General features: G+C 32.7%; 1 protein-coding gene across 1 annotated transcript in view; it reads right to left on the reverse strand.

Moving 5' to 3' along the window:
- Positions 1 to 22,103, reverse strand: part of LOC114335867 (fidgetin-like protein 1) — a 70,370-nt gene that overhangs the window by 17,678 nt on the left and 30,589 nt on the right. Inside the window, exons 3-5 of the mRNA XM_028286154.2 lie at positions 14,950 to 15,224; positions 7,054 to 7,187; positions 1,673 to 1,900 (exon numbers count right to left, since the gene is read on the reverse strand). Coding sequence (XP_028141955.1) covers positions 1,673 to 1,900; positions 7,054 to 7,187; positions 14,950 to 15,224 — 637 coding nt within the window. The remainder of the gene's footprint in view (positions 1 to 1,672; positions 1,901 to 7,053; positions 7,188 to 14,949; positions 15,225 to 22,103) is intronic.

The following is a 22,103-nucleotide window of genomic DNA, read 5'->3' on the forward strand; positions in this document are numbered from 1 at the left end:
AATATCTGGAGAAATACACTTCCAAAGGAAAAACAAAAAAAAACTTTACCTTTCAACTGCCAGATGACGCTAGTCACCTAATCCATACACTTCAGTTGCAATGTGGGGATAAGCTTTCATGGTTGGTCACTTCGAGTATGGAGCAGCAGGCATACGCCTCTCCGAGGGTGACTCCAACAAGAGTCGAAAATCGCCGATTCAGAGTGCTGGACTGCGCTCCGTATTCTAAGTGAAAAATAAGATTGGTTTGCCTTCGCATTGCAACTGAATAAAAATGGTATACATTTTTATTTATTTCATATTAGTATTACTCCTATAGAGTAACTAGGTCCATTTTCCGTTGGAACTTGGCTGCAGACGGGGGTTGTGAATTGCATAGTGTAGAATTCCTTCCCTTTTGTCTTCACTGCAGCATCCATCTGGCTTGCATATTGTAGAAGCCTTGGAGGTGTTACCAGGGAAATGGACCAATAAGTTTTCAATTTGAAAATCTTTTAGTAATGTTTTTAATATTTTTCAATATTATTAATGTTGCTATTAGGATTGAAAACTTTACCTTTCAACTGCCAGATGACGCTAGTCACCTAATCCATGCACTTCAGTTGCAATCTGGGGATAAGCTTTCATGGTTGGTCACTTCGAGTATGGAGCAGCAGGCCTACGCCTCTCCGAGGATGACTCCAACACGAGTCGAAAATCGCCGATTCAGAGTGCTGGACTGCGCTCCGTATTCTAAGTGAAAAATAAGATTGTTTTGCCTTCGCATTGCAACTGAATAAAAATGGTACACATTTTTATTTATAAAAAAATACGTATTTAATATTTTTCAACAACCTATCGAATGGCACCAAACATGACACCCACTCTAGAACCTGGAGGTGGGGTGGGGGGTAACTCTAAAATCTTAAATAGCAACCCCCATTTTTTATTGCAGATTTGGATTCGTCATGAAAAATTAAGCAACATTTGTTCGAAACAATTTTTAGAATTGTTGATAGATGGCGCTAATAAATAGTCTTTTTCCAATTATAGCGCCATCTATCAACAATTCTAAAAAATGTTGTAAATAAATGCCATTTAACATTTTAAAGTTAACCCCCACCCCACCTGTAGGGGGTGGGTTAGAGGGTCATGTTTGGTGTTATTCGATAGGTTTTTGAAAAATATTAAACACATACTTTTTGGTTTTTTATTTGAAAGTGTATTTCTCGAGATATTAGAGCGTTTTTATAATTTACCTATGGTATTACAATAAATTGTATTTTCCGTTTATAGCGCCATCTATCCACAATTCGAAAAATGTCAAATAAAAGTTGCTTACTATTACATGAAGAATCAAAATCTGCAATAAAAACTGGCAGTTTCTATTTAAGATTTTAAAGTTACCACCCACCCCACCTCCAGGGGGTGAAGTGGGGGATTGCGTTTGGTGTCATTGGATAGATTTTTAAAAATTATTGAAAACGTGTTTTTCAGTTTTTCGCTCCGATGTTTAGTTCGCGAAATATTCGACCGTTCCGCTACTTTTGGGACACGCTGTATATGCGTAGAAATAATATTGGAAGATTTCTAGTAATGTAAATTTAAGGCACATTAAAACTTTTACCTTCAGACACTATTAAAAAACAAAAAATAGTTGATCTTACATGTTAAGTAATATATTTTAATATACCTCATATTCTGGCAGTGGTATGTATAACCTCTTAACGAATCTTCGTCGAGCTGCCTCGTCCAATTCCTGAGGCCTGTTCGTAGCCCCGATCAGAAGAATCTTTTCTTCATTATCGGTTGTAGCTCCGTCTAATTGGACGAGAAATTCCGTCTTGATTCTACGAGAACTTTCATGTTCTGTATCAGATCTTTGGCATAGGAGAGAGTCCACTTCGTCAATAAATATCACCTGAAATCAAAGATACAGAATAAGAAATAACACATAAATTCTAATCAAGAAGTGATACAGTAGGCGGTACTGTAGACTAGCCTCATACTAGGTTTTCTGTATTTTTAAAATTTAAATAATATTTTTAAAATTTAATAAAGTAATTTTATTATTTATGTTTATTTTTAAATAATTCTGCGGCACTTCTAACGGGGTGCTAATTGGATGCTAAATTTGCACCTACTAAAGTGTCATAGGGATCTATTGGGTTGTGAAGATTAGGTCTTAAGACCAAAAAGGTTTTCCATTTTAGTGGAGATTTCCATTTTTAATTTAATTTTCCATTTCCAAAAATCGTTTCATCCGATTATAGCGACATCTATCTATAATTCGGAAAAATTGTCGAGAATAAAATTATTTACAGAATAGAATTATTTTTACGTAAGGAACCCAAATCTGCAATAAAAATGGGGGTTCATATTTAACATTTTAAAGTAACTCGCGCACCCCACCTCCATGGGGGTCGTGTTTGGTGTCATTCGATAGATTTTTGAAAAATATTGAACACGTATTTCCAGTTTTCCGATCTGATGTTGATTTCGCGAAATATCGCGAGGTTCCTATTTAAAATTTTAAAGTTGGCCCCCGCACTGTGGGGATTGTATTTGGTATCATTCGATAGATTGAACAAGTATTTTTCAGTTTTTCGATTTGATATTGATTTTTTTTGCCGTTGGTGGGCAAAAATGGGCTTTGTGACTCGCCCATTTCCTTATGCCTCGCTCAAATCGTCAGATTTTTGAAATATACACTATTCTTCATGTACTTAACTTGTCACCTGATGTTTTTGAGTTTTTCCAAGGATAGATTTTTCTACGGACTGCTCCCAACGCATGCCCTGTATTAAGAGACCATATATGGCAAGGGTACATTTACAGGGTACAAGGTTTCTCCCCATGTGATTTTCTGACGCGCTCGAGTAACCGCAAAAATTACCGCTCGAGCTCCCCTACCATAACTAGGATGACTGACGGGTACTTGCAGTCCTTAAAAAATATATCGATGCATGTGGGATACATCTTATAGTCGAGAGGTAGAAGCGGATTTTACTCGTGATAAGTAATATGGGAAAACTATACGGGATATGTTGAATTAGTTGTGTACATGACTTTTCCCAACGGGCGGAAACCTGAGTGGGGGACGAGTGTAGCATAAGGGGTCAAAGTCGCGGTTTTTATTATTTTTTTTGTGACGCTTATGATCGAGATAGTGCACCAGAATTTGGGAATAAGTAGGTCATGACGTAACTAAGTAAACCCAGTAAAGCCGACCCAGGGGTGAATATAAAAATTATAAGGGGTTTTTTGTGACGTTCTTGATTGAGATAATGCACCAAAGTTTGGGAATAATAGACCATGACATAACTAAGTAAAATCCCCAGAGGCGGAAACCAGAGTGGGGGACGAGGGTAGTTATAAAGGGTTAAAGCCGCGGTTTTTATTATTTATTTTATGACGCTTATGATCGAGATAATACACCAAAATTTGGGAACAAGTAGGGCATGACGTAGCTAAGTAAAATCTTTAGGGGCGGAACGCTGCGTGGTCGACAAAGGGGTGAGGGCAGGGGTGAATTTAAAAATTAAGGGATTTTTTGTGACATTCGTGATCGAGATAGTGAACCAAAATTTGGGAGTAAGTAGATCGTGACGTAACTAAGCAAAATATCCAGGGGCGGAAACCAGAGTAGGGGACTAGAGTAGTTTTAAGGAGTCAGAAGTCGCAGTTTTTATTTTTTTTTTGTGACGTAGCACATTATTTTTGTCCCCCACGCAGCGTTCCGACCCAGCTGAACAGAAGGGGTCGTGAATTGTAAGTATTTGAATTCCCTCTTGTCTTCTTCGCTTCAGCATCCATCTGGCTTGCAATTTTTAGAAGCCATGGAGGTGTTACGAGGGAAATGGACCAATAAGTTTTCAATTAAAAATCTTTTAGTAATATTTTTAATATTTTTCAATATTATTAATGTTTCTATTAGGTTGAAAACTTTGCCCTCCTAATAATAATTATTGTTATCGTAGTTTTGTTTTGATTTTAATTTTTTGTATTGCATTTTTATTATCTGCGTGTGAAAGGACCGAATTTAAACATAAATAAATTTTCATAATTTATTTAGACGCACCCCACCTGAACCTCGATTTTTGACCCTTCGCTTCGTTACCGAACGTATTCGCTTCGTATCTGTTAGTGTACAGATAGCGAATGATCGATAACGAAGCGAAGGGTCAAAAATTGAGGTCGTATCTCTTTTAATATACCTACCACTTCGCTTCATCTGCAACACGATTTTCTACTATATCTTGCAACGATTATAAACGTATTTTTGTTATTCCAAATGTTGTAAAAACAACAATTTAAATCAATTTTACTGTACATTTCGACAAAGATTTTCGATGATGGCAAATGCGACCCTTTCTGTTCTAACATGTGGATGTAATAGAAAAACACGTGTGAACGCTTATCAGGATTAGTGCTTCCGTATATATATATATATATATATATATATATATATATATATATATATATATATATATATATATATATATATATATTATTTATCTATGATTAGTGCCTGGTGCTTCTCACAATTTTTACCAGAATCCCTGAAGCTCACAAAGGGAAAAGGTCGCTTCAAGTCGCTTGTCAACTTTCGCAAGAAAATGTGTGTGTGGCCCCATCGCCAAATTAATGTATGTGCTGTAATAGACGATTAAATAGACTCTTCTTCGCTACTATAAACCCGGTCATATAACAGTATTACCACGCTTTTAACTCATTTCACTTTGTCTGTTTTAAATTATTTTCTCAATTTTAACTATTTAGAATGGGAAATAAGCCACAATATTATTAAAAAATGATTTTTATTAACGTTTCGACGCCCAAATCGGGTGCCGTTGTCAAAATACAAAATACTATTAATATAAACAAAAATGTTGTTGCTTAGTAAAAAAATTCTTCTAATAATTTATTTAATTTGACTCATTTATATCGGCAATTCAGATACATATGATACATTTTAAAGTAGAAGACTTTAAAATGATATTGCCAATATTTACGAGTTGCGTTCCTGGGACGACTTTACTGAAAGATAGTTCATTCGATTACATGAAATCAACCCCAACTCAAGAATATCCGTCACAAAAAAAAAAAACGTTAATAAAAATCATTTTTTTTTTTAATAATATTGTGGCTTATTTCCCATTCTAAATAGTTAAAATTGTAAAAATGCCACAAGAAAATAGCTTCAGAACAAAATTATTTTCTGTTATTAAATGTTATCTATCAACCGACAATTTTTATTTTCCTCTTAAGGGTATAGGCGCAAAATGTCGCATGTCAGAATTTTGAAAGTATTTTTGAAAAATGTAAACGCAGAATAAAAGATTGCATTATTAGTCCATGTGGTGAGACCGCTCCCGTCTGGAAAATTTTCTGATTCGGTTTCTTTGTGGATTCCTATTCAAAAATGTCCCCTTTAAACAAATCTAAAGCGTACCGGACGGAATTTTTGGGCAGAAATTGTTTAAAAAATTTCTTTTAAACAAATACAAAATATCGCGTTTTTTTGCCCCGGAACATATATTTTTAAGTTTTGTGGGTCATTCTAAACAAGAAAGGTATCTTGTAAATTTTCTCAAAAATTAATAGTTTTTGAGTTATAGGCGATTTAAAATCTGAAAAATGCGAAAATACGCATTTTGGAGGCCTAAAAACTCATATTTAAATTAGTATTTTTGAGGTTGCCGGATACTTAAATTGAAGTTTAAACATTCAACTTTAAGATTCTGACGAATGATTGCGTCTAACCTTAATTTAAACCGTCCGTTTTTAATTGTTAAATATGCATGTCCATCCGATTTTTTTACCGGTGCGGCGAGCTCTATTTCAAAAATCTCCAATTTTTTTCCGAAAAATATGTTTTCTGGATTCTTTGGGATATTCTAAATAAAATAAGTTTCTTGACATTTTTCTCAAAATTTAACAGTTTTAAAGTTATAAACGATTTAAAATCCGAAAATGCGTTTTTTGGCATTTTTCTGATTTTAAATCGCTTATAACTTTAAAACTATTAACTTTTACGAAAAATGTCAAGAAACTTATTTTATTTAGAATATCCCAAAAAAACTAGAAAAAATATTTTTCGGAGGGGAAAATAGGAGATTTTTGAAATAGAGCGCGCCGCACCGGCAAAAAAATCGGATAAACACGCATATTTAACAATTAAAAAACAACGGTATAAATTAAGGTTAGACGCGATCACTCTTCAGAATCTTGAAGCTAAATGTTTAATCTTTAATTTAAGTATCTGGCAACCTCAAAAGTACCAATTCAAATATGAGTTTTTAAGCCTCGAAAATGCGTATTTTCGCATTTTTCAGATTTTAAAATCGCCTATAACTCGAAAACTATCAATTTTTAAGAAAAATTACAAGATACCTTTCTTGTTTAGAATGGTCCAAAAAACCTAAAAATATATATGTTTCAGGGCAAAAAACGTGATCTTTTGTATTTGTTTAAAAAAATTGTTTAAACAGTTTCTGCTCAAAAATTCCGCCCCCCACCCTTCAGATTTGTTTAAAGGGGGCATTTTTGAATAGGAATCCACAAAGAAACCGAATCAGAAATTTTTTCAGAGGGGAGCGGTCTCACCACATGGACTATATTACCGAGGGCAGAAAGTCCCTTAGAATAACCAAAAAAAAAAATTTTTTTGAATGAGATATTTGAAATTAAAAGTCACGCTAAAAGACTTTCGGACCCCGGTAATAACGTAATCTTTTATTCTGTGTTTAAATTTTTCAAAAAATACTTAATAGTTTTTTCAGGATTCGAAAAAAAAATGAATACATTTAAAACACATTGAATAATTTGACAGGCGACATTTTGTGCAAAGCCTTCTACAGGCTTTGTACAAGCCTAAGTGCAACCAAAATCATTTTTAAACTACTCGCTTTGAAGTCCACTATTAATATCGAAGAATATAACTCTGTCTTGACATTCCCTTGGTCCTAAAATATTAGAAAACGTCCCTTCAGAGAAAAGGAATTAATTAATACTTTTTCAACGTTTCATATAGATTAAAATAAAATCCTACTACCAAATTTGACTACTTACAGCTGGTTGATGTACACGGGCCACTGCAAATAAAGCTCGAACCATCTTCTCACCATCACCAATCCATTTGGAGGTTAAAGATGAAGCACTAATACTGAAAAAGGTTGATTTGCTTTGTGAAGCCACACATTTGCCTAAAAAATGTTAAAATATTCTTGATCAAAGAAAATTGGTTTAATTTTAAAATGATAGTTCACAAAGTGTTATTGTCCACTAACTTAGTGAGTTTAAAAATAAACTTTTAAATTATTACTATTGTTAGGTATTAAGCATTACATTATATTTACAGTCTTAAATGAAGACTTTCAAGTACTACTTCTTTTCCCAATCACTCATGTATCATATATTATAATCTGGTTATTCTAAATGCGCCCTTCCCTTTCCAAATTAAAAATTGCTCTTCATATTTTAGTATATCATAATTTTAAAAGCAGTATTTAATTAGCATATCATAATTTTAATAGTTATTTATGATATAAGTGTTAAAAGTACACGTTTAAGGCACGCATGTGAAAGTTTGCAGAATGAGCGAAAGCGAGTTCTGCAATTCACATGAGTGCCTTAAAAAAGTACTTTTTAACACGCATATCATACAATATTTTTTCTACAAACGTAATTACAGGACAATATCTACAAAAACTTTTACTTGAACTTGACTGACATTCCAATTTTATATTTTTTTGACATTACATCAAAATTGCATATACGGTCAATACGAACTGCAGTGCCTTAAAAAATTTTTAAAGCACCAGTGCCTTAAAGTAGCATTTTTAACGCTCGTATGGAGTGCGAAAAATTGCATTTTTAACACGGTTGTAGAAAAAAAGCAATTTTTATTAATATAGCATAATTTTAAAATAATAGTTCACAAAGTGTTATTGTCCACTAACTTGGTGAGTTTAAAAACATACTTTTAAATTATTACTATAGTTAGGTATTAAGCATTACATCATATTTACAGTCTCAAATGAAGACTTTCAAGTACTACTTCTTTTCCCAATCACTCATGTATCATATATTATAATCTGGTTATTCTAAATGCACCCTTCCCTTTCCAAATTAAAAATTGCCCTTCATATTTTAGTATATCTTCAAAATTATTAATAATAGGTACCTTTTCAATCATGCATACTTGCATGAATATGTTTTATTCTTTTTCTTCTGGTAGCACTACAACCCAGGGTGGATTTGGCTGACTGCACAACTCGCGTTTTGCTGTCTGAATTCTCTCTTTTATTCCTTCCGTGATATCATTACCTGTAGTGATTGTCGCTCCGACGTATTCAAAACTCTCCACTCTTTCAAAGTTGTATAGGTCTATTGTAACATTTTGCCCTATTCTATCTCTTCTCTTTTGTCTGTTAATGCACATGTTTGGTTTTCTCTTCGTTGACCCGTAGACCCATCCGCGTATGCAAGTAGTAATTTTGGTCCATTCATTGTCAGTAGTTTTGTTCTAATTTGTGCTGTTCTTACTACTTTCTCCACGATTATATTAAAAAGGAGATATGACAGCGCGTCTTCTTATTTCAAACCGCTGTTTATTTGAAACGATTCTGAGAGTTTGTTAACTATCCGTGCTGTAGATCTACAGCCAACTGAAAGTTCTGCCATTGCATTCCACATCTGATCCCTTTTAATGCTGACGTACGCTTGTCGCAAATATATGAAGATATTATGGATTGACATCCTTTTTAAAGCAGCTGGCTTAAAGTAAAAATCTGATCTATGGTCGATCTATTTTTTCTGAATCCGGATTGGTATTCCCCTATGAAATTTTTTACAAAATATGTTAGCCTACTTAATAGGATGTTCGGTACGATCTTGTACTAGTGGAGTCACTGAAGGTGGATATGAGCTATTACCTCCGATTTCGTTGAACCTCCATCGATTTGCATGAAAATTGGTGAGCGGTTAACTTGCGCTTTTACCCTGGGGGTGGATGCCACCCCTTCTCGGGGGTGAACATTATTTTATCCAAAATAACCCCATAATTCGATAGAGGGACAAATTTCAAGCAAAATTTGTTATATAAAGTTATTAAAATAAATCAAAACTTTTTGGGTTATTAAAGATCAAAGATTTTAATTTTTCTTGACAAAAATGCATGTTTTTAACCAATTTTTCATCAATAACTCAAAAAGTGTAAGTTTTTACAAAAAAGTTATTATTTTCAAAAATTGAAGCTAATAAAAAATGAAACAAACCGCTTACTACAAAAACCTTTTAATGTTAACTAAAAGTGAGTTATAGGTAATTGAATGTATATTTTTTTCGGCGAGTAAAAAACTCTAAGTATTGAAGCTGAAATAACGGGAAATTGATGAATTTTATAACATAAACTTATTAAAAATTTGTCAAAGTACTTAAAAATAGCTATTAAATGAGCTCCCGAACATGTTGATAGCGTTAAAATTTATGCTCCAAAATTTTTTTCAAAATTTATCTTTTAAAAATTTTTCCAAAAAATGTTATTGTTTTTTTTTTAATAACTCCGTTCGTATTTAGGATATCAGGTTCATCTAAAAACTGTTTGAAAGTTAATTCCAAGTGCTATTTAAGTACGTTGAACCTAATCTTTTAAACCCCTTACTTTTTTAAAAATAAAAGGCTAAATGACCCCGGTTGCATGGTTCCCACAGCAAAATTTAAGATTTAAACGTATATTGAGTATTTTTGGAGTTATTATCAAAAGAATATGAGAATTACAATAATTTTAAAAATTATGATTTTTTTAAATTATATCTTTTTTTCAAAAATATGCATTCTAAACCGGTCAAAATTATCGACAACATTACTTATGCTAATATAGAGAAGTATTTGTAAGGATTACTATAAATTTTAATTTTTGTGTAAATGGCGTATGTTTTATTTTTCAGTTTTTCCTAAAAAATTCGAAACGGTTCTTTTATTTTCATTATAACTTGCCTAGTTTTGACGCTATTACCTTGTTCTGAAGCTCATTTGATAGGTATTCCGAAGTACTTTGGCAAATGTTTAGCAGGAATATTTTATACATTGCATCGTTTTCCCGTTATTTAAGCTTGAATACTTAGATTTGAGTACTCGTCGAAAAAAATACACATTCAATTGCCAATAACTCACTTTGAACTAATATTAGTTTAGTTCTTTATGTAAGAAATGTATTCAGTTTTTTGTTATCTTCAATTTCAGTAATAATAACTTTTTTGTAAAAGCTTATAGTTTTTGATTTATACGTGAAAAACCGATTAAAAACATGCATTTGTTTACGAAAAAATAAAATCTTTGGTCTTTAATAACTCAAAAAGTGTTGATTTATTTTAATAACTTTATGTAACAAATTTTGCTTATAATTTGTCCCTCTATCGACTTATGGTATTATTTTTAATAAAATAATTTTCACCCCCGAGATGGGGTGGCATCCACCCCCAGAGTAAAAGCGCAAGTTGGCATCATGTCACCTTTGTTCCTTGAGGTATCCTCTAATTACTCACCAATTTTCATGAAAATCTATGGAGGTTCAACGAAATCGGAAGTGAAAACCTTCAGTGACTACACTATACGTCGTATTAAGTACGGAAATACCTTTATAATTAGAGCACTTATTATTGTCTCTCTTTTTGTGGATGAGGATTATTACACTTTCGCGCCATTTTCTTGGAATCTTCTCTTCGTTCCATATAAGTCTTATTAGTTTGTGCAATTGTCTATGTAGAAATTCTCATCTGTACTTAGGAATTCGGCCAGTATATTGCCAGAGCCTGAAGCTTTTGCGTTCTTCAATTTGTTGATGGCTTGCAATATTTCTTCTATGTTTGGGTGTTCTAGCCGTAGGTCCAACCCAATGTATACAGTAAGCGCAACCCTATGTATTGGGATACACTGCATCTCAGTAATCATCCTATTAAGACAAATTCTTTAATAATTAAATGTCTTTGGTAAAACAAATACGTTTGTTTATAATAAATACGATTGACCTACATTACCACATCAATGCATGCGGTTTGGATACAAGGTCAGTTTGAAATAATAATTAGTATACGTTATTTATAATCTAGTCGATTCAGCAGTTTTAGTATCACTCTCACTTTTTGTTTATATAAAAACAATAAACACGGCAATCCACTTTTAGTTATACTTTCACGGAGAAAAGATTAGTCAATTAGTATTTGAGATCCCAGCGGGCAACATCACATCTATTAAATATTATACCACCAGCTCCTTACCGTTATTACTCCAACGTACAAATAAATGTATTCACAGTGAGTATTGTTACTTCATCAACCCTTATGGTAGGGGGTAACCACCCCTTAATTATCTGAGGTGGCTCAGAAGCTAGGAGCCACCATACCTACTAGATACATAGGAACATTGAGCTATTACGGTCCTGGACCCTTCATCTGTTGCAATGTTTATTTTTATGTCTAGTGACGTTTAGAACGTCAGAAAATTTATAGAAACTGAATATTAACATAGAAAGTTGACAAATAATAGGTCAGCTGTATTTGACGTTTAAAGTTGTCATTTTGTCAAAGTTGTAAAAGTTTTAGAGTCATTCCATTTCAAATCACTCAATTTTGGAGCAAAAAAAATTTTGGACCTCCGATTTGTCTGAAAATTGGTATATAGCTTCTGCGGGACGTAAAAATAAGATATTTAAGGTCAAAAAATCTTCTTCTTCTTTTTTTCTCAAAATGTTATTTTATGCGATTTTACAGTGATTTGGTGTTTATTTATACAAATTTGCATTTTCTATCGTAAAGTATCAATGGAAAACATAATATTTTAATAGAAGGGACTCAAAAATATCATTATATGGCATTATAACAAGTTACTTTGATTCAAAACAAGCTTTTGATCAAATTTTATAGTGTAGAAAACGTTAAAATACCGTTTTTTACATTTTTCTCCATTCCCAAAATACATCATAATCGATTTGGCTGAAAATTTGCCCACAGATAGACAAAACATGGGACTTTAAGTGGTAAGAAGGATTTGAATTATATTACAATACCAAAAAAGTTACATGCAATATTATAGTCAAAAATATAGGCGTCTACTGTAAGTACAATTAACTCGAAAATATCGACCTCACGACAAAAATTGTTAAAAAGAAATTGTAATAATTGTAAATACGATTTATTTGGAACAATTTCAGTTCCTACCATTTTTGTCGAAAAGTTAAAAATGGCGGAGATATTGAGCAAAACAGGTTCTCCTTTAAAATCAAGATGGCGGCTAACGTAACGGAGGAATTCATTCGTGATTTTAAATTTAGGCTACTATTGACTCCCCTATATATATCAGAAAAATAAAATTTTGGGCAGTTCGGCATTCAAGGTCAAATGCTATCCCGACTGAACTAATATATACTTTTGAGTCTGATATTACTGCATGTAACTTTTTTGGTATTGTAATATAATTCAAATCCTTCTAACCACTTAAAGTCCTATCTTTTGGCTATCTGTGGGCAAATTCTCAGCCAAATCGATGATGATGTATTTTGGGAATGGAGGAAAATGTAAGAAATGGTATTTTAATGTTTTTTACACTATAAAATTTGATCAAAAACTTGTTTTGATTCAGAATAACTTGTTATAATGCCATATAATGACATTTTTGAGTCCTTTCTATTGAAATAAATATTATGTTTTTCATTGATACTTTACGACAGAAAATGCAAATTTGTTTAAATAAACACCAAATCACTGTAAAATCGCATAAAATAACATTTTGAGAAAAAAAGAAGAAGAAAATTTTTTGACCTTAAATATCTTATTTTTACGTGCCGCAGAAGCTATATACCAATTTTCAGACAAATCGGAGATCCAAAATTTTTTGCCTGAGTGATTTGACATGGAATGTACCTTTAACGTATTGTAATATTCTTGGTGTTTGAATAAAGTTATTTTAAAGCAGAGTAACAATACTATTAATTAATATATTTTTTATATGGAAAAACAATTATTTTGAATAGTTTCTTGACAGTAACATGACAGGGATGGAAGTCACATCTGAGAACAGAGCGGATTAGCCCATAATAAGCATAGCAATTAGGTACTTATCCATGTATCTAGTAACGTGACGCTTACTGTATATTCTCTTGATGTTCTTCCTCTTGATGTATGTTTAGTAAATTTTTGAAATGTTCTTGCGATGTTTGTAGCAGTTCTCTTCGTTGATTATTAATTCATCATTATTTTTTCTGAGTACAGACACGCAGTTAGGTCTGAAGCCCCTCTTTTGGTTTGATACCGATTTTTAAAATTCTCGACTATTTGACTGTTGTCTATTCCTTTCCATTTCTTCACATTTCTGTTATTCGTATTTCCTTTTTTGTCTCTAATTAGTTTTCTTGTTTCTCGGCGTGATGTTATATAGTTTTCTTTACTTTCTGTTTTTTCTTGGCATCCTCTATCAAACACGTTTTATGCTAGTGACAAATTATTTTTATGCTTTCTATTATACACCAAACAGTACAGCATAAAAAAATATTGTTCACTTGTTACAGGTAATACTGTCTAGCGCTAGTATTTCTAATTCTAAAAGTAGGCGAGTTTAAAAATTGATTCTTATCGCAGTTTAAACCCTATTTCTGATTCTAAAATGAAGTATATTTGACTCTAAAAATACCCACGGGATCGAAAGATACAGTTGAACAGTATATCTTATAATATGATTCTAAAAATAAATCCTAAAATGATGATCCGATTATAGGAGCATTAATTAGACAACAAACTGGCCCAGATTATTTGATGAAATATGCAAACTATAAGATCCTTACACAAAAAAAAACGAGAGAAATGACAGAGTATGGGAAGCATAGTTTTCTAATCATCTACGCATGGAGCGATAGTTTTTTATTTAATTTATTTTGTTTTACTCGCATTTTAATCGCTTTTAAACCAAAACGCCAGAGTTCGAATCGAAGGTTCCACAGCCGCAGAAGTAGAAATTAGGAGGGAGTTAGACAAGGATGTGTTCTGTCACCCCTGTTGTTTAATCTTTACTCCGAGTTTCTATTTAAAGAGGCACTGGAGGATTCCAAGAATGGAGTCAAGGTGAATGGCGTAAATATCAACAGCATCAGATACGCCGATGATACGGTGTTGATTGCAGATTCTGACTTGGGTCTAGAACGACTCATCTACAAGACCAACTCGACCTGTGAGCAATTTGGTATGAAAATAAACATTAAAAAAACCAAAGTGATGTCAATCCGACAAAACCAAAACGTACCTCAACCTTGCACAAGAAATGGGCACATTTTAGAACATTTCAATAGATTTAAGTACCTGGGATGTTAGATCGATAGCAGCCTAAATTCTGATCTAGAAATAAGATCAAGAATAGAATAGTCCAGAAAATCTTTTGAAAAAATCAAAAAACTGCTTTGTGATTCTAAAATAAAACTCGAAATTCGACTAAGTTTATCAAAATGCTACGTCTAGTCGACTCTTCTCTATGAAGTTGAGACATGGACCCTTAAAACGTCAAACAGAGATAAATTGGAGGCCTTTGAAATGTGGATCTAAGGAGGTACCCTCAAAATTTCAGTCACATCGCATACCTCAAACGAAGTACTGCTGCATAGAATAGGTAAAGAAAGAGAACTTTTCAACAAAGTGAAAGTTAGAAAAACATCATACCTAGGCCACATACTGAGAAATAATAAGTACAAATATGCTTAACTAATAGTGAAAGGAACGATCGAAGGAAATAGGGGACTAGGAAGGAAAATACTATCGTGGCTTAGATACATCCGACAATAGATAGGGCTAAATTTTTGAACAGCTAATAAGAACAGCTGAAGGCAGAGAAGAGTTTGCAATTGTAGTAGCCAACCTACATTGAGGAGGGGACACTTTAAGAAGAAGAATTATTATAAGGTAAGGCTCCACGGCTTATATTTACCTATTAGAGTTTTTCCCGTTCCAGGAGGTCCAAATAACAAAATTCCTTTTGGGGGTCTTCTTAAACCTGTGAATATATCAGGTCTTAGCAAGGGCCAAACAACAGCTTCTTGAATAGCAGTTTTGGCAAAGGATAATCCAGCAATATCATCCCAATGTAAATTTGCATTACAGTCCATTATTTCTGATTTAATAAGTTCTACCATTTTGGGCTCAATATTTTTCAATCGTTCATCCACGGGTTCTTCAACTTCCTTTGGTTTTATATCTTCATGGCTAAAAAAATAAATAAAATAATAAATATGTATTGAAAAGCTTGTTAAAGGAAAATGATTATACAGAGTGGGCCAAACAAAAGAGTCCACCTCGATATTTGGCAGTATTTATTAGATTTTAAGGAAATGAAGAAACAAGTCGATTTTTGATCTAAGGGGGACACATTTTTACGGTACATACATCTGTCATTTGTCAACCTCCTCCCTTCCACATCCCCCACCCCTTATTTTTAAATAGGGCATAGGGGTCGTGTGCTAGCTCATTTGAAAGGTTATTCAATTCTCTATTCAGTAATATTAACATTGGCATCATTATTTATACAGGGTGTCCAAGAAAAATTATTTTGAATTAAATTCATTGACACAAAAAGAAGAATGTATGTAATTTATTTAACTCAAAATACATTCTACTGCTGACAGAAAACATAAAAAAAATGTTTATTTGATAAATAAACATTGTTTGTTGCTTAAATTCAATATTCAACCTACCAAGAGACAGATGGGTGGCAGCTTGAACATTGAAATTAAGCAAAAAGCAATGTTTATTTATCAAAAAACATTTTTTTCTGTTTTGTGACAGCAGTAGAATGTATTTTGAATTAAATAAATTACATACATTCTTCTTTTCGTGTCAATTAATTTAATTTAAAACAATTTTTCTTGGACACCCTATATAAATAATTATGTTAATGTTTATATTACTGAATAGAGAATTGAATAACCTTTCAAATGAGCTAGCACACGACCCCCATTCCCTATTTAAAAATAAGGGGTGGGGGATGTGGAAGGGAAGGGGTTGACAAATGACAGATGTATGTACCGTAAAAATGTGTCCCCCTTAGATCAAAAATCGACATGTTTCGTCAATTCCTTAAAGTCTAATAAATATTGCCAAATATCGAGGTGGACTCTTTTCTTTGGCCCACTCCAAGGTTAATAGATTGGGCGTAGGTGTGTCGTAACTATAGACCAATCAAATGCTCGCTTTTTAAAGGCGGGAATACGTCACCCGTACGACACTTTTGAAATTGTCATAAGTTTCAATGCTAATAAATGGTTCAAAATCTTAGGTTTTGCAATATATTTTGGGATTTTTTTGGGTATAGATATATTAAGTGGTTCTTATATTGATAATTATATCAATTTTTCCCTTAAAAATCAATAGTCTGCTGACAAAAAAATAGAATTGATTTAGAGAAGATTTAACATTTATTGTGTGTTTTAAATGGAGATAACAGTTCAATTCGCACAAAAACCCAAAACAAAAGGTAGAAAAAGTTTAGCAAAATTACATACCTACTTACTTATTATGGTTTTTCTAGAATGTGCAGCATTTTTATCATATAGTCAAAAAAAAACTAATATAAACTAAATAATATAAATAATTTATTTTTAGATTAAAATACAAAAAATTATTTGTCCTTCAAGCACTAATCCATTAAAAATGTACCATGTATACGTATTAATTAAAAATTAAACAAATAAACAATATTAAAGAAAATTATATAGAAATATTCGGAAACGCAACCAAAACATAAAAAAAGAGGGTTAGGTTTGAACCACAAACAAAAACTGTCAAGTGTCAACCTTGACTTTGTCGTACGAGTGAAGTAGTCCTTCCCTTCCGCCTCGCTACCGCCCACATAGTTACGAGACAACCTACCTGCTATCTATGAACCTTGGGCCCACTCTGTATACTATATACAGTGATGAGCGCTCCAATAACCGGCAAAATAATGGAAAATGGAAAACATTAAGTTGTGAGGTAAAAAGAAATGAAACTAGAGGAGGTGGAAAACCTCCTCTATCGCTAAATTCCCCACCTCCACTAGTTTCATTTCTTTTTATCTCACAACTTAATATGTTTTCCATCTTTTGCGTTATTTTGCCGGTTATTAGCGCGCTCATCAGTGTACTATGTTTTAATATCATATAGCAATACAAAGCTAAAAATAATAACAGAATTTCTAATTTACTATGTGTCCTAGTATTATAGGTTTTATATGATACGACTAAGAGCCGGAATAGGTGAAATTTGCTAATCATTTTAGGCACGATAAAAGTCTATAACTTAAATAGTAGAACCTAAAAGAAAACGTTTAAACACTGCGCCGTCACTTTTCAGTGGCACATGCGTCGACAGTGGCGCAGCAAACTTTAAACTAATGGACGGGATAAATAAATGATTTATAAATTGACAGCATTAAGGCGCAAGGAAGATATTAAAAATATAAGATATAAAAACTATATGCCGTAAAAAAATATTGGTTCTGCAGCGTAAAAAAAAATTTCATTTTTCGCATACTTTCATTGATAAAAAAATTATAGAAAACTGTACGGCGTGTATGATTTTAAGTAAATATATTTATTTCACAACTATATTTTACTATGCCGTACAAATTCACTGGCCCAAATGCAGTTTTAACCCTTGCTCAACCCCCACTTTTTACGTAGAATAAGGTAATTTATTTCAGGCACCCTAAAACAAAAACATTTAGAAGGTTATATATAAAAATAGTCCCCAAATTATTATGCCGTACATTTTGAATGGCACATGAGGTCACAGTAGGAAAATGAATTTTCCGTTTAAGGTTTAGTAAAAAAAATTGTTGTCTTTTTTCAATTTATTAAAAATAGACTAGTAAAAAGCTAATCCCGTATAAATATTGTGGCACGATGAAGCAAAAAGCCTCCAAAATCGTTTGCATATTAACTGCAATAATTTTTTTCATGCATTGTTTTTAAATTTTTGTACGCGCGGCTACCTCACAATCTATTTTGTTTACTTTGCCTTACAAATTATTTTTTAACTTTCAATAAAGCCTTGTATATTTTTAAAATAATTCAACACAAGAAAGTGTTTAATACATAATAACCCAAAATTGAAAAATTAATATTAATTTTTATTTAAATTATACTTCTTTAGGCGCGATTGGTTATTCATCAAGAAAAAAGCAACTTCTTACGTTCGTACACATTTCGTATACACAAAGTACCTCTTTTTTATATAATAATATTGTATAAATATAATAATATTATATTTTATATTTATTATATATAATATTATTATTAATTAAAAAAATAATCAAGGATGAAATAGCTATTTGTATAACAAGGGAGGAAAGTGCTACTTTTCCTCCCGAGAATGAAGTTTACTGCCCGAGGCGTAGCGGAGGGCAGTAATCATTTAAGGGAGGAAAAGGCACTTTACTCCCATGTTATACATATGGTTTTTCCGCCTTCCTCAAATAACAAGTCATTTTTTCATTTTTACTTAATTTATTTATGTAACTATAACCAACAAAATATATTAAAACTAAAACCAGCAAGTAGGTACAATATAACTGTCAACTGTCAAATATAAGTCAAATTATTAATGTAAACATTGTTAAATCAAAATAACAATTTACTGTTTTTTACCATTTTGCAAAATACAGGGTGTTTTATAAATAAACGTTAAAATGTATAGATACTTACGTAATAGAAAATAGATATTGTACAGGGCGTCAATAAGTTATATTTCATGAATGAAATACCATGACGTCACTTTTACTTTTCCTCCCTAGGGAGGAAAAATATTTTCCTTCCTAGGGAGGAAAAGTACAACTGTGTTCCCTACAATAGGTCCTGAAAAGTATACTTTCGGTAGAGGTAGGTGGAAAACCATTTTGCTAATGATTTTAGACACCGTAAGAATCTATAACTTAAATAGTAAAACCTAAAAGAAAACGATGCGCGGGAATTCCGTGAAGCTTTTTAAAATTCACTGCATCTAGGTACAGCTGCACTGGAACTAGGTGGTGGCTAGGTTAAGTAAGTCCGGAGCAGTCCATTTTACGAACAAGGGGAGGTAGTCATACAGGAAATCGTAGGAGTCTTTGATATTATAATAATTACTTCCTGTACGACGACCTACCCTCGTTTTTTATACAAAATATACATTTTTTGGTTTTTTATTTTATTTGAATACCCATTTAATTAACCTGGTTTTGCTAAGGTGTAAACAATTGAAAAATCTATTCTGGTGAAATTTTTGAAAACGTGATTAAAAATGAATCGTACTTTAATTTCTGAGTTGGACCGTATATGAATTATCGATTTAGTTAAAGAAGGCCATTCACAGCGGTTCGTGGCGGAAAAAGTGGGTGTTTCTCAGAGTGATATCTAGCGGATATGGAATAGGTTCCTGGAGACAAACTCGATACGAAATAGAGCTCGGTCTGGTAGACCCCGAGTTACCAATGATCGACAGAATAGATATATCAGAATTTCCATCCGTAGAAATTCTTCTATGTCTGTACCAGGCCCCCAAAGAGAACTCAGGCATGCTGCAGGAGTCAGAGTATCGTTGGCTACAATAAGAAGAAGAATTTTAGACTCAGGTTTGAGGAGTGGTCGACCAATAAGAGTTCCTCACCTACAACCTAGACATGTTTTGGACCGCCTCCAGTGGGCTCCAGAACACATACAGCTCCCTCAACAGTTTTGGAACTTTGCGCTTTTTTCAGACAAGACCAGAATCTGTTTAAATAGTGATAACCAGCGAATTCGTGTGTGGAGAGAGCCAACAAGAGCTACACAACTAGCCACACACGAATTCGCCGGTTATCACTATTTAAACAAATTCTGGTCTCGTCTGAAAAAAGCACAAAATTCCAAAACTGTTGAGGGAGATGTATGTGTTCTTGAGCCCACTGGAGGCGGTCCAAAACATGTCTAGGTTGTAGCTGAGGAACTCTTATTTGTCGACCACTCCTTAAACCTGAGTCTAAAATTCTTCTTCTTATTGTAGCCAACGATACTCTGACTCCTGCAGCATGCCTGAATTCTCTTTGGAGGGCTGGTACAGACAGAGAAGAATTTCTACGGATGAAAATTCTGATATATCTATTCTGTCGATCAGTGGTAACTCGAGGTCTACCAAACGGAGCTCTATTCCGTATTGAGTTTGTTTCCAGGAACTTATTCCATATGGAACTTATTCCGCTGTGAATGGCCTTCTTCAACTAAATCGATAATTCTTATACGGTCCAACTCATAAATTATAGTACGACTCATTTTTAATCACGTTTTCAAAAATTTCACCAGAATAAATTTTTCAAATGTTTACACCTTGGCAAAACCAGGTCAATTAAAAGGGTATTCAAATAAAATAAAAAACCAAAAAAGGTATATTTTTTATAAAAAAGATCCATTAAATATGTGATAAAGATACGGATTTATAAAAGCGTAAACATCGTGAATTAGAGGGGTGATGCGTAACTTTTGAAACTATGTGTATAATTACAGTTATGGTTTCCAGTTTATTTTTCGGATATAACTACTGTAGCATCACAGATTTAAAATTGGTTTATTTCGAAAACGGTTGAGTTTAGCGAGATGAATATAGTACATATATCTATTTTAAGTTAAAAAAAATATTAAGAGAATAAAAGTTTTGACTCAAAAAGTATGTAGAGTGCGGGATACAAAAATTGGAGGTATTAAATGAGCGCTGAAAGACGTATGTGGCGCCCTCTGGGTAATACATCATTTTTGGTGGCGAATTTAGATTTCTCGTTTCAAAAAACCCCCGCTTACGAAATTTCGTGTTGTTGTCCCATAATAGGTTGCCAGGAAATATTCAAGAATAAATAAAAAAACTTTAACTTTGACACCCTGTATTTCAGTTATTACCAACTTTCCTACTAAGGTAAGAGCTTAAATCGACATATAAAAAAAACTGAATTACCGTGTTCAATAAGGATTAGGTATACCTTCTTTATGTCGATTATTTGAAATTGTACCGATTGATAATTTTTGTTCTGGGGAACCTCAAGCCACGAATCTGAGAATTATGTGCATTGGTGTGAAGCTGCTTCAGTTAATAGTAAAAATAGCACATTTAAATATTCAGTAACTGGGATCAATTATAGTATTAAACATATTTTGAGAAAAACAGTAAACGTTTGTCAAATTTTTGTGTGCATAGGAATGCCTGGAACTTTGACAAAACAGGGTTATCGAGAAAAACCAAAATTTGAACCCCACTGTATATAAATGTTCCATTAAAAATGAACGGTATTATATTTTTTCATCATCATTTGATGTTGTTAATGTTATAAAGTGTGTGCCGTACAGGAATGTATGATTTCATAATGTGATGAAAATTACTTTGGAAGTCCTACTTATTTTGGGACACCCTATAGTTAAAAATGTACGACATGAACATTTTTGTCATAGAATATTCTAAAACTATCTATTATTAGTCATAGAATATTCTAAAACTATGTGGAAATATGATATTAAATATTATTATAGTAGCTGGGAAATGGATTTTCCAAATACATAGTAAAATTGAAAAAAAAAATAAATATTTGTATTCACCATCAATTTTTTTATGTCAATATATTTGTACGGCATTTTCACATACAGTTTATAAAATACAATAACTAGCTTCTAAAATTTATGCCGTTCAGGAAATAATAATTTTTCACTACAAAAAATGGCGTTTAGTATAGAACACTCAAAATTATGGAATAATTATTTTTTTGCCAAATAATTTGTACGGCACTCATGTTTTTCATCATTTTAGAGCATAAGTAATACTCTGAAATCAGTGCCGTACTTTTCTAACTAATTTTTGTCAATAGGGGTTGAAATGAGAAAATTTACATAAGGGTTGAAACTGTTTGAGCCAGTAGATTCGTACGGCATAGTAAAATATAACTTTAAAAATATATATTTACTTAACAATAAAAAACTGAAAACGTTTGTTTTCTATACTTCCACAAAATTTATTATATCTAAGTGACTACAGCTGTTTCGGCGGAGTGCCTTTCTCAAGTAATATAGTTTACAATGTGTTTGCCTTTTTAATCTTCAACTGAAGAGGTTGAGG

Source organism: Diabrotica virgifera, chromosome 2 (genome assembly GCF_917563875.1).
Source record: "Diabrotica virgifera virgifera chromosome 2, PGI_DIABVI_V3a".
Lineage (NCBI taxonomy): Eukaryota > Metazoa > Arthropoda > Insecta > Coleoptera > Chrysomelidae > Diabrotica > Diabrotica virgifera.